At 43.3% G+C, this 22623-nt stretch overlaps 4 protein-coding genes and 1 long non-coding RNA gene across 5 annotated transcripts in view; 2 read left to right on the top strand and 3 right to left on the bottom strand.

The window, feature by feature from the left end:
* LOC110004705 (collagen alpha-2(XI) chain-like) overlaps window positions 1-22623 on the bottom strand; it is a 105304-nt gene that overhangs the window by 46387 nt on the left and 36294 nt on the right. The gene's annotated exons all lie outside the window — the stretch shown is intronic.
* Window positions 5129-13183, top strand: LOC109980423 ((3R)-3-hydroxyacyl-CoA dehydrogenase-like). The gene is made up of 5 exons (XM_065948385.1): window positions 5129-5282; window positions 6192-6394; window positions 6582-6683; window positions 11321-11430; window positions 13153-13183. Exons 1-5 carry the CDS (start codon window positions 5237-5239, stop codon window positions 13181-13183), a joined length of 492 nt encoding a protein of 163 aa, XP_065804457.1. The 5' UTR covers window positions 5129-5236.
* LOC136177089 (uncharacterized) lies at window positions 18210-21012 on the top strand. Its single transcript, XR_010664748.1, has 2 exons — window positions 18210-18766; window positions 20760-21012. It is a non-coding gene; the product is annotated as an uncharacterized lncRNA (long non-coding RNA).
* The window catches only part of LOC114919753 (major histocompatibility complex class I-related gene protein-like), a 78273-nt gene continuing 75458 nt past the window's right edge, over window positions 19809-22623 (bottom strand). The window contains exon 6 of the transcript XR_010664740.1: window positions 19809-20310. The gene's annotated coding sequence lies outside the window, so the exon portion shown is untranslated. The remainder of the gene's footprint in view (window positions 20311-22623) is intronic.
* LOC109979644 (major histocompatibility complex class I-related gene protein-like) overlaps window positions 19809-22623 on the bottom strand; it is a 13831-nt gene continuing 11016 nt past the window's right edge. Inside the window, exons 4-5 of the mRNA XM_065948127.1 lie at window positions 22337-22623; window positions 19809-20834 (exon numbers count right to left, since the gene is read on the bottom strand). The exon at window positions 22337-22623 is cut by the window's right edge and continues 7 nt beyond it. Of these exons, the coding sequence (XP_065804199.1) occupies window positions 20710-20834; window positions 22337-22623 (412 nt within the window). The 3' untranslated portion in view covers window positions 19809-20709. The remainder of the gene's footprint in view (window positions 20835-22336) is intronic.

Raw genomic sequence — 22623 nt, 5'->3', positions numbered from 1 at the left:
GGATGGCACACAATTATATCTCCCGCTCAAAAACACTAATCCACACTCCCTGCAACCACTACTCAACTGCTTCAAAGAAATCAAAGACTGGATGGCACTAAACTTCTTAAAACTAAATGAACAAAAAACCGAGGTACTTCTGTTCGGCCCCCCGGAGTCCACCAACTTGATCTGTAAAAAACTTTGCCCACTGTCCTCTTTTGTGAAAACATATGCAAAAAATCTTGGCGTAACCTTTGATTCAACCCTTAAATTCGACACACAAATCAACTCAGTTGTTAAAGGCTGCTTTTTCCAACTCCGGTCCTTAACTAAAGTAAAACCTTTTTTATCCTTCCAAGATTCAGAAAAGCATATTCATGCTTTTATTACGTCCCGCCTTGACTACTGCAACTTCCTCTATATGGGAGTCAGTCAGTCCTCCCTCTCACAGCTACAGTACGTCCAGAACGCTGCTGCAAGATTTTTAACAGGTACACACAAGCAAGAGCACATCACCCCTGTACTCGCCTCCCTTCACTGGCTCCCTGTAGATCTTAGAGTCCATTTTAAAATTCTATATAAGTCACTGCATGGTCTAGCCCCCCCGTATCTAACAGAACTTGTAACCCCCCGCACCCCATCACGCCCACTTAGGTCCTCTGAACAGTCGCTCCTTGTAGTCCCACGAGCTCAACGAAAACTCAGAGGTGACCGTGCCTTCTGAGTGGCTGGCCCCCGTCTGTGGAATCAACTGCCTCCCTCCATCAGACAAATCAACTCTTTAAATCCATTCAAATCAAAAATCAAAACTCACCTCTTTTCCCTGGCATTTAAAACAAGTTGAAACAGACCCCATATATTGAGCTTAGGTATGTATCTGTATGTATGCATGTGCATGTAGGTATGAGTGTATGTGTTTGTGATATGTATGTATACTACATGTATATATGTATGTGCATATATATATATATTTGTGTGTGTGTATTATGTATATGTATATGTGTTTATATATGTATGTATGTGCACATGTATAGATTAATGTTTTTATTTTTCTTTCTTGCTTTTACACATTGCCTGTAAAGCACTTTGGTCAGGTGAAGCTGTTTTTAAATGTGCAATACAAATAAACCTGATTTGATTTGATTCTCACTGCTGATCAACACCTGAGTTTATTGCAGACTGTATATAAGAAGTGAACGTAACCTCTGCATTTCAAAAGTGAAGCCAATCACGGGAGTAACTTGAACCTGCATTCTTTCTAATGACCAGCAGGGGGCAACTCCACTGGTGGCAAACAGAGAACTGGACTGTATGGAAGCAGTTAATAATGAACGAGCTCTGAGACAGAGAAAAGTTAAGATGACTAAGGACCCATGACTGACTGATTGTCTTTTCTTCATTTCATCTGAGGTGAGGTAGTTTGGGTTTTTCATTCAGATGATTTGTATTTTATTGTTACGTTCAACGGGATGAGGGGAGAAACAATAAAATAAAACCAAGGAGGAATTAAGTGTAAGAATAAGATATGACTCCGTACAGACTCGACCATCTTCTCAGATTCCACCATCAGATGATTTGGGAGCTGACTGTGCCCTGGGAAGATCACATGGAGGAGGCTTACGAGAGGAAGCTGGCCAAATACCGGGAGCTGGTGGAGCAGTGTAGAGAGGGCGAGGCTGGCGGGCTCTTTGTGAGCCGATTGAAGTGGGCTGTCGGGGGTTTGCTGGGCGCTCTATCTGCAAAGCTCTGGCAGGTCTTGGTGTAACAGGAACTGTGAAGAGTAGGGCCACTCGGTGGCTTTGGATAAAGAGGGCGAGCCCGTCGATTGCTGCTGCTGGGATGCAATGCTGGACTTGATCAACCCTGGATGGGTCACCTGGGGGGAGGGGGTCTGATGTTGAAAGACCTGAAACCCCAAATGACCTCAGGAACGTCACTAATGATGCATCCCAGCTCATCCTAGAGATGTATCTTACAAACTAATGTGAGGAAAAATAAGTGAGCAATAGATGATATGTGAGGCCTTGAAACTTAACATATCTCTAGATTTCAATACTGCTCAGTAAAACAGGAAATAAATCAGATCTTTGAATGTAATCTTTCCTTTAGTCCACAACACCTACTTATGGGAAGTCTCCCCCCCCCCCCATGCACTGTCCCTCACTTCAGATAAATACCTGTATAGGACTGTAAGAATAACAGAAATTAAACAGAACACTAAAAACTGTCTGAAAAGTCCACCACAAATAATGAAATGGAAAGAAACAATTAATGAAAGAAATAGTTTCTGCACTTTGTTTTATTTGGGCGGCTGTGGCTCAGTGGTAGAGTCAGTTGTCTCCCAACAGGAAGGTCAGGGGTTCAATCCCCAGCTCCTGCAGCCACATGTGCAATGTGTCCTTGGGTAAGACACTTAACCCCAAGTTACTCCTGCTGATGTATTGGACTAAGCTTCATCTCTAGATTTATACAGACTTGTTTCTGACTCTGACGTTGATCCTTTGATGACGTCAGTAATGTAAGTTAGTTTCTGCACTTTGTTTTATTTGGGCGGCTGTGGCTCAGTGGTAGAGTCAGTTGTCTCCCAACAGGAAGGTCAGGGGTTCAATCCCCAGCTCCTGCAGCCACATGTGCAATGTGTCCTTGGGTAAGACACTTAACCCCAAGTTACTCCTGCTGATGTATTGGACTAAGCTTCTATAATTTATATCCATCATTGTTTGTAAACCACAGATATCCTTTGAATTTTAAACTACTAAAGATATCAAATATTAATGTAGCAATGCCACAGGTTTGTTACTTCAATCCACGTTATTCATCTTTGTTGTACAGTATTTCTATTAGAATCATGTTGTTTATGCCCTCTAGTGGTCACAGTCAGTAACTACAACATTACTACTATCAAGTCAGATGAAATCACAGTGTGTTACTTCCGGTCCCTGTCGTCAAAATAAAACATTTTTAAGATGCGCTTATGATCGTTATGTTAACAAAAAAACAATCCGAGTTATTTAAGTTCACATTCGTTGGAACATAACCAGTCAATCTTCACTTTTCTGCTCGTACTAAAAACATTGATTGTATTTTTTTATCCAAACAAATCAAATCTGTGTCGGACAAGATGTCATCAACAATTAGCTCTCTAGCTAGCAAAACTACAAGTAGGCCTACTGGAACTTTGTAGATAAATTGTGATTCGATGTAAACACAAGGATGTCGTAGGACTTTAGAAACAACTGAAGGTATCCCATAATTAATGTGAAATCATCAAAGCTTCCTTAGTTAACTTGAGAAGTCACTAACATGGGTAGCCGACGATTGAACGGTAAATAAATGAGAAGCACATTATTTATGACCTCTAGTGGTCACAGTGAGTAACTACAGCATCAATACTGTCAAGTCAAAATAAATTACATTGTACTACTTCCGGTCATCGCTGTTAAAATAAAATCATAGGGAAAGTAGAGAGAAGGAGATCATGTGAGATAATCAGTCAGTTAATCTCTTTTTCATTATAACCCCCTCCTAAGACATATTTTAAACAGCGAGCCCTTCCTCACGTCAGTTTATTTTACATTAAAAATTCCTTCAAAATGTATATTTTTTTGCTTCTTTTAAAGATCTTTTAAATGAATGTTATGTAAAATGTTTGTTATTTATAATTGTTTGCCTTTACTTATGATTTTATGTCTAGACTGTTTTACGTTTGTTTTATTATTGCTGTCCTTGTAAAACACTTTGTAGCTTGATTTTAAAAATTGTCCTATATATAGATGTTATTATTATTATTATTATTATTATTATAACATTATTATTATTTTTGAATCTTGTGTGATCACATGTAAAATAAATACATATATTTTTAGTGTGTGATCGTATGTTCACAGAGGCCTGATTATCTGATACATTTTTTATTGTAATAAATAAATGAGCTTATACTATCCCTGATCCAGAAATACAATGTATACTTTCCCCAAATTATTATTATTAAATATTTGACCCTCTCTCAGTCAACTCAATTCTTTCATACATGACGTGTTGATGATCACAGACAGTAAAAACAGAGAACTTTTACAGTTAATTCAAAGCTCTTGTTAAAGATTGTTTAAGGATAATTGTCCTCAATAGTTAAATAAATCCAAATACTCACAGCTTAAGTACAAACACTGTTTGCTTTGTTAATGATAATGCCATATGTGCTTTATTTATATTATAATTACGCTATGTATGACACAATGATTTACTGCATCATCAATCTGTCAAGGTAGATGTTTATACAAAGAACAACTTCCGACTATCACTATCAAAATAAAAGTTTTGCACTTTGACCACAGGGGGGCAGTGTGTACTCACGGTTATACTTTTATCAACTCTGTTAAGAATAACCTCCTCAAGCTAGAAACAAGAACAAGACTATCGAGGAAGAGGAATACATCATTTCATACTTTTACCTCAAATTAATGGAGGTTGAGGCATTTTATCTCCCTCTTGATCAACAAAGTTTCTGCCGCTAATTCTAAACATCTATGCAAAGCTCACAGGAAAGTTTGTGTCCTCCTGAACAATTCACCAAAACTAGGAAGCCGTTGTTCATGCTGATTAATGAACTTTACCCAATTATAACAAAAGACTTTAATCTTTTTCTTCTATCAAACAGTGAAAGTTTGTAAAGGAACATTATCACATCGCCTTACAGCTCCCTCTTGTTAACGCTAGCTGCACTTTATGAAGGTAATGTTTGACGGAGTGAACAACACAACGCTTTAATCTATGGCCAATTAAGTTATAAAATATCTGTTGTCCAAGATAAAAATGTATTTAATGTTCATTTGAATCAACATCATGTATTCTGTCCGTGTAGCTGTTTTTAAATGTGTTTCTTGTTCTACATTGGCGTATTCAGTGTCGTGCGCCATCTAGTGGCCTCAATGAAGAACTACACCCGCAGAGTCAAGTTAGATACACGTAGCGAAGAGATACTTCCGTTAAACCCTTTCAAAATAAACTTTGTATTAAAACGGAGGGATATTCCATCCTGTTCATACTGTGACTGTAATCTATGGTCAGTTTGATGAATAAAATGACAAAGCATTGTAATAGATGATTCCCTCCTCGCCTCCTTAGCTTTTAGTTAAACTCTGCTGGGCTCGTCATCAACCGGAACCGGAACACGTAACATTTTTCATCACTGGGCGCCATCTAGTGGACAACCCGAAAGCTACAACAACATAAGGGGGGGAAACATGATGGGAGTATGACGGCTGCCACACGGCTGATATCAAGGTTGACGCTGGTCACTGGTAAATATATGTTGTAAGATACATGGTGTTGTGTGAAGTGAGACGTTTAAGGACATGCCCTTTTCCCTTTTCAAGATGTTGCGTTCAAAGCCGTGTGTTTTTCTGCAATCTTCTTCAATTCACCAAATCAAAGCAGCTACCTACTGCAAGTAGCTTCTGATATCAAAAAGTTTGATCTCCAAAGTAAGCTGACAATGAATTCATTATTTTAGTGTAACCGTGATTCTATCAGTGATTTCTAAATCAGTACCTCGAGCAGATCGGACTGAATTAAGTTTGATGACTTGAAATGAGAGTGAAGGTGAAAGTGTAGCTGTCATTCTGGCTGTGTGTATGCTATCAATAAGACCTGCAACCATTTCAGAATGAAATGATCTGCCGTTGAATTGTGAAAATACTGAAAAAGGAAACATGTTTAAATGCCTCAGAGTTTAAATCTTTAAATGTCTGGTTTTGTCCGACTTAAGGTTCAAAACTGTAAAAAATGCAATACAGTGTGGATACAGTGAGTGACTGAAAGGATACATGTATTATGAGAATTGTGGCTTATTAATTGTCTTCTTTGACTGATGGAATAAACATTAAAGCTGTATTATGAATGATGAAGCATCACTTGTCCTCTTACATTTTCACATAGAAAAGTGGACTCAAGGTTTTTGAAGACAGAAGAAAGAAAGAAATGTGATTGGGCGCAGATGTAGCCCTGAACTGTTGGGCTAATCAAACTGAAAATCAATCACATCAAGTCAGCTTCCTGTCCTGTGTGTTTTCTTGTCGTCCTTGATTGATATTTGTTTTTTCAGATACTTCCAGAGTGGATCTTCTGTCACACTCAGTCTTTCCTCTGCAGCGTTGTGTTTAAAACATTCTGTCACTCTGGTAACTTCATGCTACTCTTTTCCCTCCCAGGAGGAGGCAGTGGGATCGGACGGGCGGTATGTCAGCGTTTGGCCTCTGAGGGCGCCTCCGTGGTGGTGGCAGACATCAGCGAGGAGTCTGCCAACGAGACCATGGTGGGTCTGCAGAATGACCTCAGAGGACAGGGTCACATGGCGGCTGTGGTGGATGTGTCATCAAAAGAGAGCGTGAAGAAGCTGGTCACCAGAATACAGGTGTGATACAGACAGGAAGACAAGCCAACACAACATGTGTTTACATTTCCATCATAATCAGCAACCTTTCTGTAGAAAAAGGTACTTTTCTCTCTGTGTGTTTTCATGCTGGAGGGGCTATTCCACGTGTTGTTTTTCTCTCCTTGTAAGTTATTGTTCTGTTCCTCTACACACTCATTACTTCCAGCCTCCCTCAGTGTGTGTGAACGCAGCAGGCATCACGCAGGACCACTTCCTGCTCAACATGGAGGAGGATCACTTTGACAGAGTCATCCAGGTCAACCTGAAGGTATGAAGCAAGTTCAGCGTGTAATCGAGTCTATCAGGTTAACATCAGAGGATGACATCACAATCTAATAACTAGGGATGTGCCCGTTAGTCCACTTAAAGGTTGGAAGTCATCACCCTCACTAGTCGGCACCAGAATTACAAGTTACAAATGATTCATATTTTTAGATGTTGGCCCTCGATGCCGGTTCATTTGTGCTCAAATTGCAGCACTTCTTAAAGCACTCTTCTTCCATCACTGCTGTTGAGACATAACGTGGGTCGACTTTGTGAGAAGAATCAGAAAGAAAGAAATCAGTCTCTGTTGTCTTCAACAGGAAACAACCGAAGATTCAAGTTTCTCGTTGTTGCACTTGAAGAAAAGAATTCATAAAATGATTCTCTCACAAAACTTCTAAAAAACTGCACGAGTGAACGCAAACAGACACATTTCTACTCCGACTTTATCAGATTCAGATTCAGATTCAGAGTTTTGATTGTCCCACAAGGTGAAATTTGCGTTGCAACAGGAGCACACAGAAGACAAGAAACACAAGGACAACATCTCCATAAAACATCAACCAAAACTAATTAAAAAAATCAGACAACACAGTAAAATATAAAACCAAATTAAAACAGCGCAATATAATCAGTCAAGAGCCCGGACCAGAATGGAAATTCAAGTTCTTAAAGTGCAAAGTGGAGGTGTGCAAATGTGCAGTTCAAGTGCAAAAAGAGCAACAAATAGCTAATTGTTGTTTAACAGATTAATTGCACTTGGTAAAAATGAGACCTGGAGTCTTTTTGTCTTCCTCACAGGAGCTCTAAAACGACGACCTGAGGGTCAAAGGTCAAACTCACTGTGAAGTGGGTGATCTGGGATCACAAGTATGGCCCTAGCTTTCCTCAGGACCTGCTGATTATAAATGGTCAAAAGTCCAACCTGACACCTCCCTGAGATTCTGCTGCTTGTTTTTACAAGTGTCCCAAGTCTGTTCTTGTTTGAGTTCAGGCTTCCATACCATGCAGCGATGCAAACATTTAAAACAGAGTCAATCAAACTTTTCTAAAACAGAGTCATCATCTCCGTAGAAACATTAAAAGAGTTCATCTTTCTTCAAAAGAACAGTCTTTGCTGAACCTTCTTGGAGGTAGCGTCAACATGATTTTCAAAACATAACCTCTTGTCCAGAACAACACCCAGATATTTGTAGCTTTCCACAATTTCAATGTCAGCTGATTTGATACCAGTTGGTGTTTGGCTTGGTGGGGACTTTCTAAAATCAATGATCATGTCTTTAGTTTTTGACACGTTTCAATGGAGAAAAGATTCATCACACCGAGCTACAAAGTCATCCACAACTGGCCCATGACCCTGCTCTCCCCCCTCAAGAAGACCCTGCTCTCCCCCCTCAAGAAGACCCTGCTCTCCCCCCTCAAGAAGGCTCTGCTCTCCCCACTCAAGAAGGCCCTGCTCTCCCCCCTCAAGAAGGCTCTGCTCTCCCCCCTGCTCTCCCCCCTGCTCTCCCCCCTCAAGAAGACCCTGCTCTCCCCCCTGCTCTCCCCCCTCAAGAAGACCCTGCTCTCCCCCCTCAAGAAGGCTCTGCTCTCCCCCCTGCTCTCCCCACTCAAGAAGACCCTGCTCTCCCCCCTCAAGAAGGCCCTGCTCTCCCCCCTGCTCTCCCCCCTCAAGAAGACCCTGCTCTCCCCCCTCAAGAAGGCTCTGCTCTCCCACCTCAAGAAGACCCTGCTCTCCCCCCTCAAGAAGACCCTGCTCTCCCCCCTCAAGAAGACCCTGCTCTCCCCCCTGAAGAAGACCCTGCTCTCCCCCCTCAAGAAGACCCTGCTCTCCCCCCTGCTCTCCCCCCTCAAGAAGACCCTGCTCTCCCCCCTGAAGAAGACCCTGCTCTCCCCCCTCAAGAAGACCCTGCTCTCCCCCCTGCTCTCCCCCCTGCTCTCCCCCCTGCTCTCCCCCCTCAAGAAGACCCTGCTCTCCCCCCTCATGAAGACCCTGCTCTCCCCCCTCAAGAAGACCCTGCTCTCCCCCCGCTCTCCCCCCTCAAGAAGACCCTGCTCTCCCCCCTGCTCTCCCCCCTGCTCTCCCCCCTCAAGAAGACCCTGCTCTCCCCCCTGCTCTCCCCCCTCAAGAAGGCCCTGCTCTCCCCCCTGCTCTCCCCCCTCAAGAAGGCTCTGCTCTCCCCCCTCAAGAAGACCCTACTCTCCCCCCTGCTCTCCCCCCTGAAGAAGACCCTGCTCTCCCCCCTGCTCTCCCCCCTGCTCTCCCCCTTCAAGAAGGCTGACAACAGTGTCATCAGCAAATTGAAGAAGGTGTCTATTACTGTGATTGCTGTGACACTCATTAGTGTACATAATGTACAGAAGGGGTGACGGACAACAACCCTGAGGAGACCCAGTGGAAGAAGAGAGCTGGTTAGAAAAAACACCATTTACTTTCACACACTGCCACCTATTGGTCAGAAAATCTACAACCCATCCAATCAAGCTAGGCTCAAGTTTAAAGTGATGGATTAACCTTTCAGAAGCAAAATCAGCTGTGTGGAGTTAAATGCTGAAGTCAATGAACAGGAGTCTGGCATGTGTCTTAGGGCCCTCAAGATGCTTCTACAAATAGTGTAACAATGTGGTGACAGCATCCTCCACACCTCTACCAGCTCTGTACACAAATTGAAGAGGATCTAGGTGTTCTTCAACCTGCATTAAAATTTGAGTCCTGACAATTTTTTCTAATGTCTTCATCAGTAGAGAAGTCAGCGCTACAGGCCTGAAATCATTCAGTGTTTTCAGGTTGCTCATTTTAGCAACAGGAACAATAATGGACTTTTTCCAAAGTTTAGTCACTTTCTGCAGGTTAACAGATTGTGTGAAGATATAGTGAAAGATGTTTTTAAAAGCCGGCCACAGATGTTGTCAGGTCCAGGGCTTTTTGCCTCGGTGTGTCTAAAAAGATTTGCCACTTCCTTCACATCAAAAGCAAATGCTGGAGGAGGTGTTGTCTTTTCCTTTATTACATTCATCTGTGCAGTCAAATCATTATTTTTAAAACAAAGATAAAAACTATTTAATTCATCTGCCAGATGTTTATCTGAATAAAAACCATCTAAGGCAATTCCACTGTTCCCCTTCTTTTGTAGTCCAGTCATAGTTTTCATTCCATTCCAGGCTTTTTTCAGATTGTTACTGCTGAGTTCTGCCTCAATCTTATCTTTATACCTAATTTGAGCTTTCTTAATTTCAGCCCATTTTTCAATTTCCTCTCAGCAAGGACGTCACCTTCATTAAAAGCAACTTTCCATTCATGTATAAGACCCTTCATGTCTTTGGAGAGCCACTGATTGTTATTAGGGAAAATCTTCACATTTCTGGAAGGAATCACACAGTCTTCACAAAATGAAATGTAGCTGCACACAACATCTGTAAGTTCATCAATATCAGAGCAGTCCTCCTGGAATATAGAGCAGTCTGTGCACTCAAAACACCCCTGAAGTCAGTCCAGACTTTGACCTGCTTAACACTGGTTTTCTCCCTCCTCATCACAGATCTATACACAGGTAGAAGGTGCACAGTATTGTGATCTGAGGAACCCAGTGCAGGCCCTGCTTCAGACTCATATGCCCCCTTGATTGATCCATAACATAGATCCAGAGTTTTGTTGCGTCGTGTTGGACATGTGACGCATTGATAAAAATTGTTCAAGGATTTCTTCAGATTACAATGATTCAAATCCCCCAAAATAAAATCAGGAGCATCCGGGGATATGGACTGCAATTTGTGTATTACTTTAAAGATTGTGTGGGCAGCAGTTTTGGCGTCAGCTTTAGGATGAATGTAGACAACATTTACAAATATCTGAGGGAATTCCCTCGGGAGATAGAATGGCCTCACCAACACAGACAGAAGCTCGATATCGAGAAGACACAGCCGCTCACGCACACTTACATTACTGCACCATCTGCGGTTGATGTACAAGCATACTCCTCCTCCCTGTGATTTACGAGTCACATCACTGTTTCGATCCAAACGCACAGGAGCCCTGAAGCCGCTAATATCCATTGAAGAGTCCCTGTCCAAGTCAGTCAGCCACGTTTCAGTAAACGCCATTAGACATGCATCTCTATAATCCCGTAAATGGAGGACATTTCCTTGTAATTCGTCGATATCTGGAATTCTTTAGCCGGCAGCCCCCTGATCATTTTTCTGCATGAAGTCGGGTTAGCTGATGTGAGAACGCAGCAGGAAGTATTCAGGTAAATTCACTGTGAGGGAGCAAGAGGGGGGTGGTAACGTTTCTACCTCAGGACCCGTGCACAACCAGAGACTGTATGACCGCGATATGTGTGATCTCTGTGCACGTTATTAAACCGCTGCCTTAAGTTTTCTGTCCTCCAGTATGTACAAAAAAACTGTCATCATAGAGTTGGACTCTGTTGCTCTGTCCACCACCTCTGACTGCCTGAAAATAATGAAGACTTTCAGTAGTGCATGAGTGAAAATGTCTTTATTGAGGCTGAAGAACGTTTAGGATTGTTGTGTTTTGTCCACAGAGCTGAATGATTTTTGTTATTATTTCAAACACTCTTTTCTCTGGTGCTGATTTACTGTGAAGAGATGAACTCACTCCTGCTCCTGCGTCTCTTCCAGGGCTCCTTCTTGATCACTCAGGCTGTGGCTCAGGCTCTGGTGGCCTGTGGAGCACCCAAAGGATCCATCATCACCGCGGGCAGTGTTGGGGTTGTATCAAGTCAACTTTGGTTATATTCTTTCATAATTATACTTAATTATTAATAATATAAATAAAATATCATTAAACTATGTTTAATCTCGTTTTGGGGCACCAACCTGTAATCAGGTAAATATAACCAAAATATCACTCAAATCAGTCTCAAATTAGTTATTTAATTACTAATATTATTAATAATGAATAACTATATTTAATAAATTGAAGGCGTGAAATCCGTATACAAAGCCTTCGCACCCAGCTTATATCACAATGCAAATACACCAGTAATCACAAACAACTGCTCTCTTAAATTATAACAGAATTTATTTAAACAAAGCAACATCAATCCAAAATCAATGAACTTAATTAAACAAATAACTATTATAAACTAATCTAAGCAACAAACATTATCAAGCAAAGGCTTGTGGAAGGGGTGTGAATGTAGGTGTGTGTGTGTGTGTGTGTGTGTGTGTGTGTGTGTGTGTGTGTGTGTGTGTGTGTGAGAGAGAGAGAGAGAGAGAGAGAGAGGGGGAAGAAGAAAGGGGGGGAGATGGCTTCGCACCCTCGTGGTCGTTCACGATGGCGCAAACCTAACAAAGACCTGGGTGCGTGCGTGCGCGTGTGGATGAAAGGGAGAGAGAAGGGGGGGGGAAGATTACTTCGTCCCACCTGGTCGCCCTTCCGATGGCACACACCTAACAAAGGCCTAAATGTGGCCTTAAGGTCTAAAAGAGACTGAGTTCGGCCCTACACAATCTGTGTCTCTGAGGCGTCTGGATAGCCGCGAGTGTATAGATCTCTGTGCGTAATGGCGCGGTGGTGGAATTGGTCTCCAGATGTACGTTTACACAGGAATATGTGTGTGTGTGTGTGTGTGTGTGTGTGTGTGTGTGTTCGTAGAAGGGGAAATAAAAGAGAATAAAAGAGAAATGCGTGCCTGAAGAGGCCGGATCACAGTCCGACTCCCGCGCCACAACTCCGAGTAATTCCCTTCATTCACAGAAACAAACCAATAGCCGAATTCAGGTTAATACGGCTTACACTGGCCTTTCTGATCAGAAGAGTAATACCCGGTTATAACGCTGTTACGCTAAACACATATAGGACGCAGCGGTCCGAAACAACAAGAGTTTTAAACAGTTAAAACTCAGGACGCAGCGGTCCAACAAAGATAAAAAATTACAGTTTCTGCTTTGATCAACAATTGTTAAAAACACTCTCTAAAGCTAATTCTGCCCAGACCTAATTAAGCCTCACTTGTGAATCGCTTTGTCCGCGATTGGTGAAAGGAAAAGAGTCCGGCGATGGAGCAGATCTTCTGTCCGTCCTGGTGCAGAGGCGTCTGATGGCAGCGAGGGTCCCTTACGGCGAGAGCGGCTTCGTTGGTTCTCCGTCGAGTGGAAAGATGTCCTTTGATGTCCTTTCGTTGCAGGACGGAATAAGACCGTTATCTTTCTGATAATCTGTTATAGTCTGACGCTCTCCGAGAAACGCTCTCCGAGAAACTGAGATGCGTTCACTGGACAATCCGAGCTCGGAATTTAGAACACTGCCGGCCGCGGATAACCTGCGCGCCAAAAATTTAAAACAAAGGAAGATTGTTGCAGGAAACAGGAGATAAGCTTGGATCTCCGAGCACCAGAAGTCAGCGCGTGAAAGAGATTGAGCAATGGAAGTCTTGGAGTTTTGTAGCCTGGCCTGCTCCATGGGGGGTCTACCTCAGGTCCCGGTCCCCCCTTTACGTCACACGTAGGTGTGAAATACCGCAGGGAATTCTGGGATAAGGAGTCCTTTTAGGCTTCCTTGTGATTTCAGTGAATCACTCAAATGAGACTTCCCACAAGGGTGCAGGCCCAAGTCCATTGTTTGACTGTTCTAAGCCTGCGTGGCCCAACATCCCCCCTTTGTCCTGAAGAATGGGATTGCGGGTCGCGGTCTTTAGGGCAAATAGGGCCAACAGTCCATGTGTTAGGAGACAAATGTTCAAATAGTTAGTGAGCAAAAGTCTATACATTTTGAGAGGCATTCGGTCTGGGCAGACACTGAGGCAAAGTCTGGGCAGACTGTCTAACTATGTCTAAAGCTAGGCATAAAACATAACCAGGCATTAGCAAAGCTTTGCTACTCAAGGTGCATTCTTTAACAAAACAAATGAAACAAACAGACAAGAGGAGGGGAGAAAGAGAAGAGTACAAGGTGTAGGTTTGTGGGCTAACTCCTAGCCTGGGCAGGAGTAAGCCTGCGGGAAGGTGTTTGTGGCATGTAGGTGTGTAAATGTACATGTACATTATGTGTCTCCCTACCAATGTCAAAACACAAAACAGGGACTAGGAAACATTCATGTCGGTAGAGTGACATTGTTGTGTTTCTAGAGTGGAGGCTACACCCCCACTCCTATGTGGAGTCAGAATCAGGTTCTCTGTAAGCGAGGGAGTCCTTAGGGAGCTCGTAGGGACTCCGGTTATACCTACCCTTCTGTCTCAGACTACGGCCATCCCGAGAGTTCCGTTCGGATCTGGTAGTGATCAGTTCTCCAGGCTGGAACCTACTCTGTGGTTGAGTCCCACCTTCACCCCCCTGGCTCTGTTCTCTATTCTGCCGGTGATATGGTCTCTTATTCTTAGCACAAGGCAACTTGTAAGCGTGTCTGCCAAACCGCCTGTGCGAATCTCTTGATCTCTTTCATACTAAGCTGATGTGTACGACTATGCAGGGTGACATCTGAACGCACGCAGCCATGCAGATTGTGCATGAAGATGGACTTGAAAGTTGGGTTCTCTTCCAAACCTGGAGCCTCACGTCCCTGGAAATATGCAGATCTTAGTCGCCAGTAATTATCTTTGGGGGCCTCGTGCTTCTGGTGCAAGACACTGAAAGCACTAAGAAGGGCAGATGCAGGGTCAATGTAGGTGGAGTATTCCTGGCGCAAAGCATTGCAGAGTGCAGAGTACTGGTATCTGATCTCAGGCTGAAGGGTAGTCGTAAAGTTACGGACACTCTTGGAAGTTGTCTTCCAGATCAGCCTGAGTTTTTCTCTTGTGGATGCATCAGGTACCTCGCTGAGACACAGGTTAATCTCTCTGAGGTAATCATCGATGCAGAGGTCTGAGTTATCTGGATCAAACCGCTCTACATCCTGTGCCATAGATTCAATGAGCCTTATGCGCAGTCTTTGATCTCTGGGTAGAAGGGAGCCATCCCAGTCATCTGAGGTTTGGATATTCCTCAGCCGTGAATCCTGCAATGGGAACCTACAGGTAGCAGGAGGGGGCCTGGTGTTATCTCTGCCTCTGGGGGCTGAGAAGTCACCCCCCTTCCTATGTGGTGATTCAAACCTGTGAAGGTGTGAAAGGGTGTCACAGTTGTCAGAGAACTGGGGCGTTTCCCCAAGGAGCGGGGCTCCACAGTCAAAATCAGGGAAAACTAGACTTATTTCCTCAGTCCTTGGGTTATCCTGGCTGCTCGGTTCTTTACTGAGCTTTTTCAGCAGGGTTGTTTGATCTCTTAAGGGGCTTGGTCCAGGATCATAGTCATATCCTGACGATATGTCTTGCTCCATGCTTACCTGTGCTCCCTGAATTAATTCAAACATGTCCAACACTTTCTGCTTGGCAGTTTGTAAGTGCTGACTAACAGATTTGTTTCCTTTCTGCAAGGATCGGACCTTTGGTGGGAGTGTCCCCATGAAATCACGGACACTCCTAGCCGTAGTCTTCCAGATCCGTTTCAGTTTTTCATGTGAGGACGCATGAGGCAGGTCAAGGAGACAATGGTCAACTTCTCTAAGGTAGTCGTTAATACTTGAATCTGGGCTATCTGGGTCAAAACGCTTCAGATCTTTGGCCTGAGGTTCTATCTGCCTGGTTCGCAGGCCCTGACCCAAAGGCTGGCTAGGGTTGTCCGATTCGTCTGACGAATCGTAAGCCCTGTGGTTGTCACGGTAGTAGGGTTGTAACCGTGGCGGGGTTTGTGTTCGGCTCAGACGTGGCCGTCTATCGTGGGACAGGTAGCGTTCGGTGACCAATTGGGCCCGTGTCTCCTCCCTGTCTCTAGTTGGAGTAAAGCCTCTCCTCCTGCGGGGTGAGGGTTCTCTTCGCTCAAAGCGTATTGCGGAACGCGGGGGCCCTTCATCTTTAATCATTCAGCTCTTTACCGGGTGGTCTGAGGACGTGGGCGCTTTTGTGCCTGGGTCGACCCAGCGGTGCCTTCCCCTCTCCTCCAGATCCTGCAACATGTCTGTCTCCCTCCTCCAGGGGCTTGTTTCAGTCTCCCATCCTTCGTCTGAGGTTTCCTCAGCTGATCTGGGGGCTGCAGTACTTATCTGCCTATCCTGAAATCTGGGTACCGTGTCACTTCGTTTCTTCTGTTCGGCCAGTTTGCTGCTTTCATGCAGTGTTTTATTCTCCTCCTGCAGGGCCTTGCAATTTTCCTGCAAGGTCTTTAGTTTATCCTGCATTCTTTCGAAGTCGTCCCACAGGATCTGTCCTTCTTCAAGTACCCGGGCTAGCTGTTCCCGGTGTATCTCATTCTGCACATTTGATTTGCGCTGATAAAGGAGGAGAATTTTGCCTAGAACATCTGAAACTGTACGTGTTGGCTTCCCAGTTGGTTGATTTGCATATTCAACCAAGCCCTTTAGTTTCTTTTCACATGTGCTGAGGGTGTAGGAGTTCAGGCTGTCGAGCTCCTCTATAGGGAGGTGGATAAGATTAGCAACTACGTCTTGAAGGGGTGGATCATCTGATCCATAGTGAGCTTTGGCCCATAGTTGATGTATGTCTTCTGCATACATTCTGTCTTTATTAGGGGTGAGCCTGGCTCTGTGGTTGGCAAGATCAACTAGCTCTTATAACTTCTTATCACTAATGCTAATTGACTAGCTATATAGGTTGACACTCTCCTCTAAGGAGAGGTTTGTCAGACCGGCAGCAGTTTCTTGCAGTGCTGCGTCGTCTGATCCAAAAGGAGTCTCAGCCCCCGACTCACCTAGGATCTTGGTACACAAGAGCAAATCTTATCTAAGTTTCCCAACTGATCACTGCAGTCTATCCTGGAAGATAGGAGAGGGGATTCACACCTCAAGTCCTCAAAGGAAGGGAGGACTCACACCTCAGACAGCTGGCTATGCAACAATGAAGTTACACTCTCATCTGGACAAAATGGCTCTCAAACAACAAGGAGCACCACAGTCCTTTAGTAGAATACTTCAGGATCAAAATCTAGATTAATGCAACAAATCAAGTTCCTTGATAAAGTCACACTAGCTGCATCATTATGTCCAATTGTTGTATGGACCCAAAGGGGACAACAGTTATGGCTTTAACCATTAACTAACAACATACAACACAACTACGCCACAGCTTGATGTCTGCTTTGCTTAAACCACAAAAATTTAAAGAAAATATAATTTTCTTCAGAAGGATCCTTTTTAGGATTTTAAGTTTGGATTACTGTGCATTTACAGTGCAATAAAGCTGGTTTATTGAAGACCTCACACGGGGCACCATTTGTTGGGGTTGTATCAAGTCAACTTTGGTTATATTCTTTAATAATTATACTTAATTATTAATAATATAAATAAAATATCATTAAACTATGTTTAATCTCGTTTTGGGGCACCAACCTGTAATCAGGTAAATATAACCAAAATATCACTCAAATCAGTCTCAAATTAGTTATTTAATTACTAATATTATTAATAATGAATAACTATATTTAATAAATTGAAGGCGTGAAATCCGTACACAAAGCCTTCGCACCCAGCTTATATCACAATGCAAATACACCAGTAACCACAAACAACTGCTCTCTTAAAATTATAACAGAATTTATTTAAACAAAGCAACATCAATCCAAAATCAATGAACTTAATTAAACAAATAACTATTATAAACTAATCTAAGCAACAAACATTATCAAGCAAAGGCTTGTGGAAGGGGTATGAATGTAGATGTGTGTGTGTGTGTGTGTGTGTGTGTGAGAGAGAGAGAGAGAGAGAGAGAGAGAGGGGGAAGAAGAAAGGGGGGGAGATGGCTTCGCACCCTCGTGGTCGTTCACGATGGCGCAAACCTAACAAAGACCTGGGTGCGTGCGCGTGTGGATGAAAGGGAGAGAGAAGGGGGGGGAAGATTACTTCGTCCCACGTGGTCGCCCTTCCGATGGCACACACCTAACAAAGGCCTAAATGTGGCCTTAAGGTCTAAAAGAGACTGAGTTCGGCCCTACACAATCTGTGTCTCTGAGGTGTCTGGATAGCCGCGAGTGTATAGATCTCTGTGCGTAATGGCGCGGTGGTGGAGTTGGTCTCCAGATGTACGTTTACACAGGAATATGTGTGTATGTGTATGTTCGTAGAAGGGGAAATAAAAGAGAATAAAAGAGAAATGCGTGCCTGAAGAGGCCGGATCACAGTCCGACTCCCGCGCCACAACTCGGAAGTAATTCCCTTCATTCACAGAAACAAACCAATAGCCGAATTCAGGTTAATACGGCTTACACTGGCCTTTCTGATCAGAAGAGTAATACCCGGTTATAACGCTGTTACGCTAAACACATATAGGACGCAGCGGTCCGAAACAACAAGAGTTTTAAACAGTTAAAACTCAGGACGCAGCGGTCCAACAAAGATAAAAATTACAGTTTCTGCTTTGATCAACAATTGTTAAAAACACTCTCTAAAGCTAATTCTGCCCAGACCTAATTAAGCCTCACTTGTGAATCGCTTTGTCCGCGATTGGTGAAAGGAAAAGAGTCTGGCGATGGAGCAGATCTTCTGTCCGTCCTGGTGCAGAGGCGTCTGATGGCGGCGAGGGTCCCTTACGGCGAGAGTGGCTTCGTTGGTTCTCCGTCGAGTGGAAAGATGTCCTTTGATGTCCTTTCGTTGCAGGACGGAATAAGACCGTTATCTTTCTGATAATCTGTTATAGTCTGACGCTCTCCGAGAAACGCTCTCCGAGAAACTGAGATGCGTTCACTGGACAATCCGAGCTCGGAATTTAGAACACTGCCGGCCGCGGATTACCTGCGCGCCAAAAACTTAAAACAAAGGAAGATTGTTGCAGGAAACAGGAGATAAGCTTGGATCTCCGAGCACCAGAAGTCAGCGCGTGAAAGAGATCGAGCAATGGAAGTCTTGGAGTTTTGTAGCCTGGCCTGCTCCATGGGGGGTCTACCTCAGGTCCCGGTCCCCCCTTTACGTCACACGTAGGTGTGAAATACCGCAGGGAATTCTGGGATAAGGAGTCCTTTTAGGCTTCCTTGTGATTTCAGTGAATCACTCAAATGAGACTTCCCACAAGGGTGCAGGCCCAAGTCCATTGTTTGACTGTTCTAAGCCTGCGTGGCCCAACAGCAGCATCGTAGGAAAGGTGAGAGAGCTGCAGAGAGACGCTTTCTAGACGACAGTTTCACTTCTCTGTTGAATCTTTTAAGGTTTCTTTTAAAATGTATGAACATAAGTGTGTAAGGACCTGGTGTGTGAATGTGATCACTTACTTGTGATGGACTCTTTACTCAGCAGCCTCTACCATCAGTGTGTGAATGTGTAGGTGTGACACGTGTTGTAAAAGCCCTTTGAGTCGTCAGAAGACTAGAAAAGAAATATACAAGCTCAAGTCCATTTACCATTTATCCTGAAGTTCATGTGGCAGCGTAATGATTTCTCTTTATTTATTGAACAGTGATCATCCGTCCATCCATCCACCTTGTGCTCGTAGCCAATAAAGGGTTAAATGGTTCTTGGATCCATGTGTTTGAATGTTCACACCAGCTGGAGGTTCACTGGTTCAGCATTTTAAAGACATTCACTCACACTCATTACTTTTAGTGATCCTTTTTTAAGACTTCTTTGATCGAATGTCGCCTCCACAAACTCTGAATTATTAATCAGTCGTCTTTAAATCGTCTACAAAAGGTCGGAGAAATGCACGGATTGAAAACAAGCTGGTGAGGATGGAAACAATCAAAACACCAAACATGACAGGAACCTCAAACATGTTCACACAACCACACAGGGTTAGAAACAAACACACACCTGAATCCTGATTCTCTGCACCTGTTCACCTGTCACTCCCCTTTCTAGCTGCGTGTGGCTGATTACCCATGATGCCCAGGTGCAAAGGTGACGTAGCAGCAGCAGCAATAATAACCAAACTCAGCACACACACTATAGCACACATCAAACTGGCTCCAACAAATGTTTTTATATCATCACAATGTAGATGTTACTGAACTGAGCGGCTAATTTAAATATCTTTGTTCAGACGTTTCAGAACATGTGAATAATCCGTCTATAAGATCAACAAAGTAAAGATCATAAAGTTTATTGGAATCAAACTAAATGTTCCCAGAATGGTAGCTACAGCTGTGTAAGTGTTTCCATGAATGTTGAAGTGAAGAAACACACAGACATTTGGAGTGTGAGGGACTTTATTGAACAGATCATTTGCAGTACAAAGGTATGAAACAGCAGCTCAACACCACTAGTTAACTTAACCCAACACAGGAAGTGATTCTGAGAATTCATCTTCCACTTCCATTCACAAAACTCAGAGAGAAAACATCCCTCGTTCCTGAACACGAGCAGGAATTATATACAAGATTTCAACTGGATAGCTGAGACGCCTCCCACAAACAGTTTAGGATCTCTGATCAAAATAAAACAATAATTAGAGCTGTCAGCATTAACGAGTTCATCACGATTAATCTCATCTTATTTTGTCCCTTCAGGCTCTCCGTAGATAGTGGTCCTCAGTGTCTCCCTGTAATCTCAGTGATGTAAAAGAAGAACACTGCTGCATCTTTGAATGTCTCATTTCACTTTAACAAACTCTCAGACAGTAATATCCACCTTATGACATCACACATTGACCTGATGACATCACACATTGACCTTATGACATCACACATTGACCTTATGACATCAGACATTGACCTTATGACATCACACATTGACCTTATGACATCACACATTGACCTTATGACATCACACATTGACCTCATGACATCACACATTGACCTTATGACATCACACATTGACCTCATGACATCACACATTGACCTCATGACATCACACATTGACCTGATGACATCACACACTGACCTTTGTTACCGTTCCTTTGAGCTGTTTGACCTCACTTTGGGATCTATAACCACTTCCTGTTTCTGTGTTTTAGTTCATGTCCTAACCTTCCAGCTACATGAAGCTCCTTACTCTATTTCAAAATAAAAGCAGGGCTAAATTCAAACAGCAGGTAACGTTTTTCCAGCTTTAAGGCAGGGTTTTGAAAGTAGCATTTCCTCAGTGCCCCATCTACACCAGCCCCCTCCTTCTGCCTCTGTATTTCTTGTATCCAATGACAGCGAGGCCGAGAAGAACGAGTGCAGCGATGATGGCGATGATGGCGATGATGGCGATGACGGTGTTCATGGGATTCACTGTTGAGCACAAATCAACAAACCACAGTTACAACCTGTGCAGATGAAGCAGGTTAGAGGAGGAGAACATGTGCCAAGCAGACAATCATCATCCTGTAAATAAACACTGTTTGTCCTGCTGCTCTTCATTTGAATCTCCACTTGTCTGTAAATAAATCCTGTATCTATGTTTGATTCATCTTCCAGTCGTGTTGTCGTCCTTTATCTGAATGCTGATTTCTTTATATGTTGATGTTTCGCTCTGAGAGATTTTGACAAACGGATTCAAACTCATTTTGACTGAACGAGGAAAAGAAAACTCACCGTGAATGATTTACTGACAGATATATTTATACATCCAGTAATTCATCAACTTGATCTTCTCTTCAACTAAAGGAAGAATGAGTGACTTTTTGATCCAGTAGATGTCGCCCTTGAGCAAACCAAAACAAACTGCTGTTTGGCCACGCCTCCTCCACACTCAGAGACATTCACACAGGATAGACTGGATTTCTGATATATTTATGTGTAACATGTCACACATTCATCCTTTAAAACTTTAACTTTGAGAAGTCAACACAGTGCCTTTAATCTCTCAAAATAAACATGTTTGACTTTTCTTCAACAACAGCACTCTAACTGTGTTTGATTCAATCGTTTTCTTGATGGATTTAAAAACTGAAAACACTAAAAAATAAAATCTAAAGAGAAACTGAAATGAAATGATGTGGCTGTAAATGAAAAAGAGATGCTAACATGTGAATCATGATTTTTCTCCCTGAGATCTGAGATCACGATTCTCTCACATGATTCTTTTTTTTTTTTTTTCAACTTTTAATTGAAAACTGCATCTTGGGGTCTCCCCTCAGAAAAATGTTAGCATCAGACATTTCTTTTCCTGCATTCTGATCATTATTTATGCTCCACTTTGGACCTTTTCTGCACAGCTTTATGATTATGTTTGAATCTTTTGGTCCTTTTTTGTGTCTTTTTCAAATCTCTTTCAGTGTTCATCAGACACATGTTGACACAATGATGAGTGCTTTCATTTGAATACTTTAATAAACATGTGGACTGGAGAGTTGAAGTAAATCTGCACTATTCCAGCCCTGCAGCTCTCTCTCTCTCTCTCTCTCTCTCTCTCTCTCTCTCTGTCTCCCTCTCTCTCTCTCTCTCTCTGTCTCTCTCTCTCTCTCTCTCTCTCTCTGTCTCTCTCTCTCTCTCTCTCTCTCTCTCTCTGTCTCTCTCTCTCTCTCTCTCTCTCTGTCTCCCTCTCTGTCTCCCTCTCTCTCTCTCTCTCTCTCTCTCTCTCTCTCTCAGTGGATGGTGAGTGAGTGGATTGTGAGTGGCAGCGTGAGCTTCGTCGTGAGTTTCAAACTTTTGAATGTCTGTGTGTTATTTTTCTTTCTTTGGTTAACATAGTTTGTGTTTAGTAGTTTGTTGTTGTTTAGTTGTTTGTTTACCAGCTCGGCTGGTCCGAGCTGGTAAATCCTCTCTTTCATCACTTCTCATCGAGGTCTTACCGTAGTTGGTCTTGATCTCTCGTTTGTCCAGTTTGGTGACGATGTCCTCCTTCACACCAGAGAGCTGAAACACACAGTCGTACTTCCCCCAGTCATCAGAGGGCAGTTGAAGGTCAGCGCTGATCTGGAAGGAGCCGTCGTGGTTGGGGAGGATCTCTCCATTGTCCACGTCCTCGTGAAGCTCCTCTCCATCTTTCCTCCAGAACATCATGGCTCTGTTGGGGTAGAAACCTGTAGCGTGGCAGGTGACCCGAGAGGAGGGAGTCTTCTGGAGGAGAGACACTGTG

Source organism: Labrus bergylta, chromosome 19 (genome assembly GCF_963930695.1).
Source record: "Labrus bergylta chromosome 19, fLabBer1.1, whole genome shotgun sequence".
Classification (NCBI taxonomy): domain Eukaryota; kingdom Metazoa; phylum Chordata; class Actinopteri; order Labriformes; family Labridae; genus Labrus; species Labrus bergylta.
The sequence above is the reverse complement of the archived record's forward strand: the minus strand, read 5'-3'. Positions and strand labels throughout refer to the sequence as shown.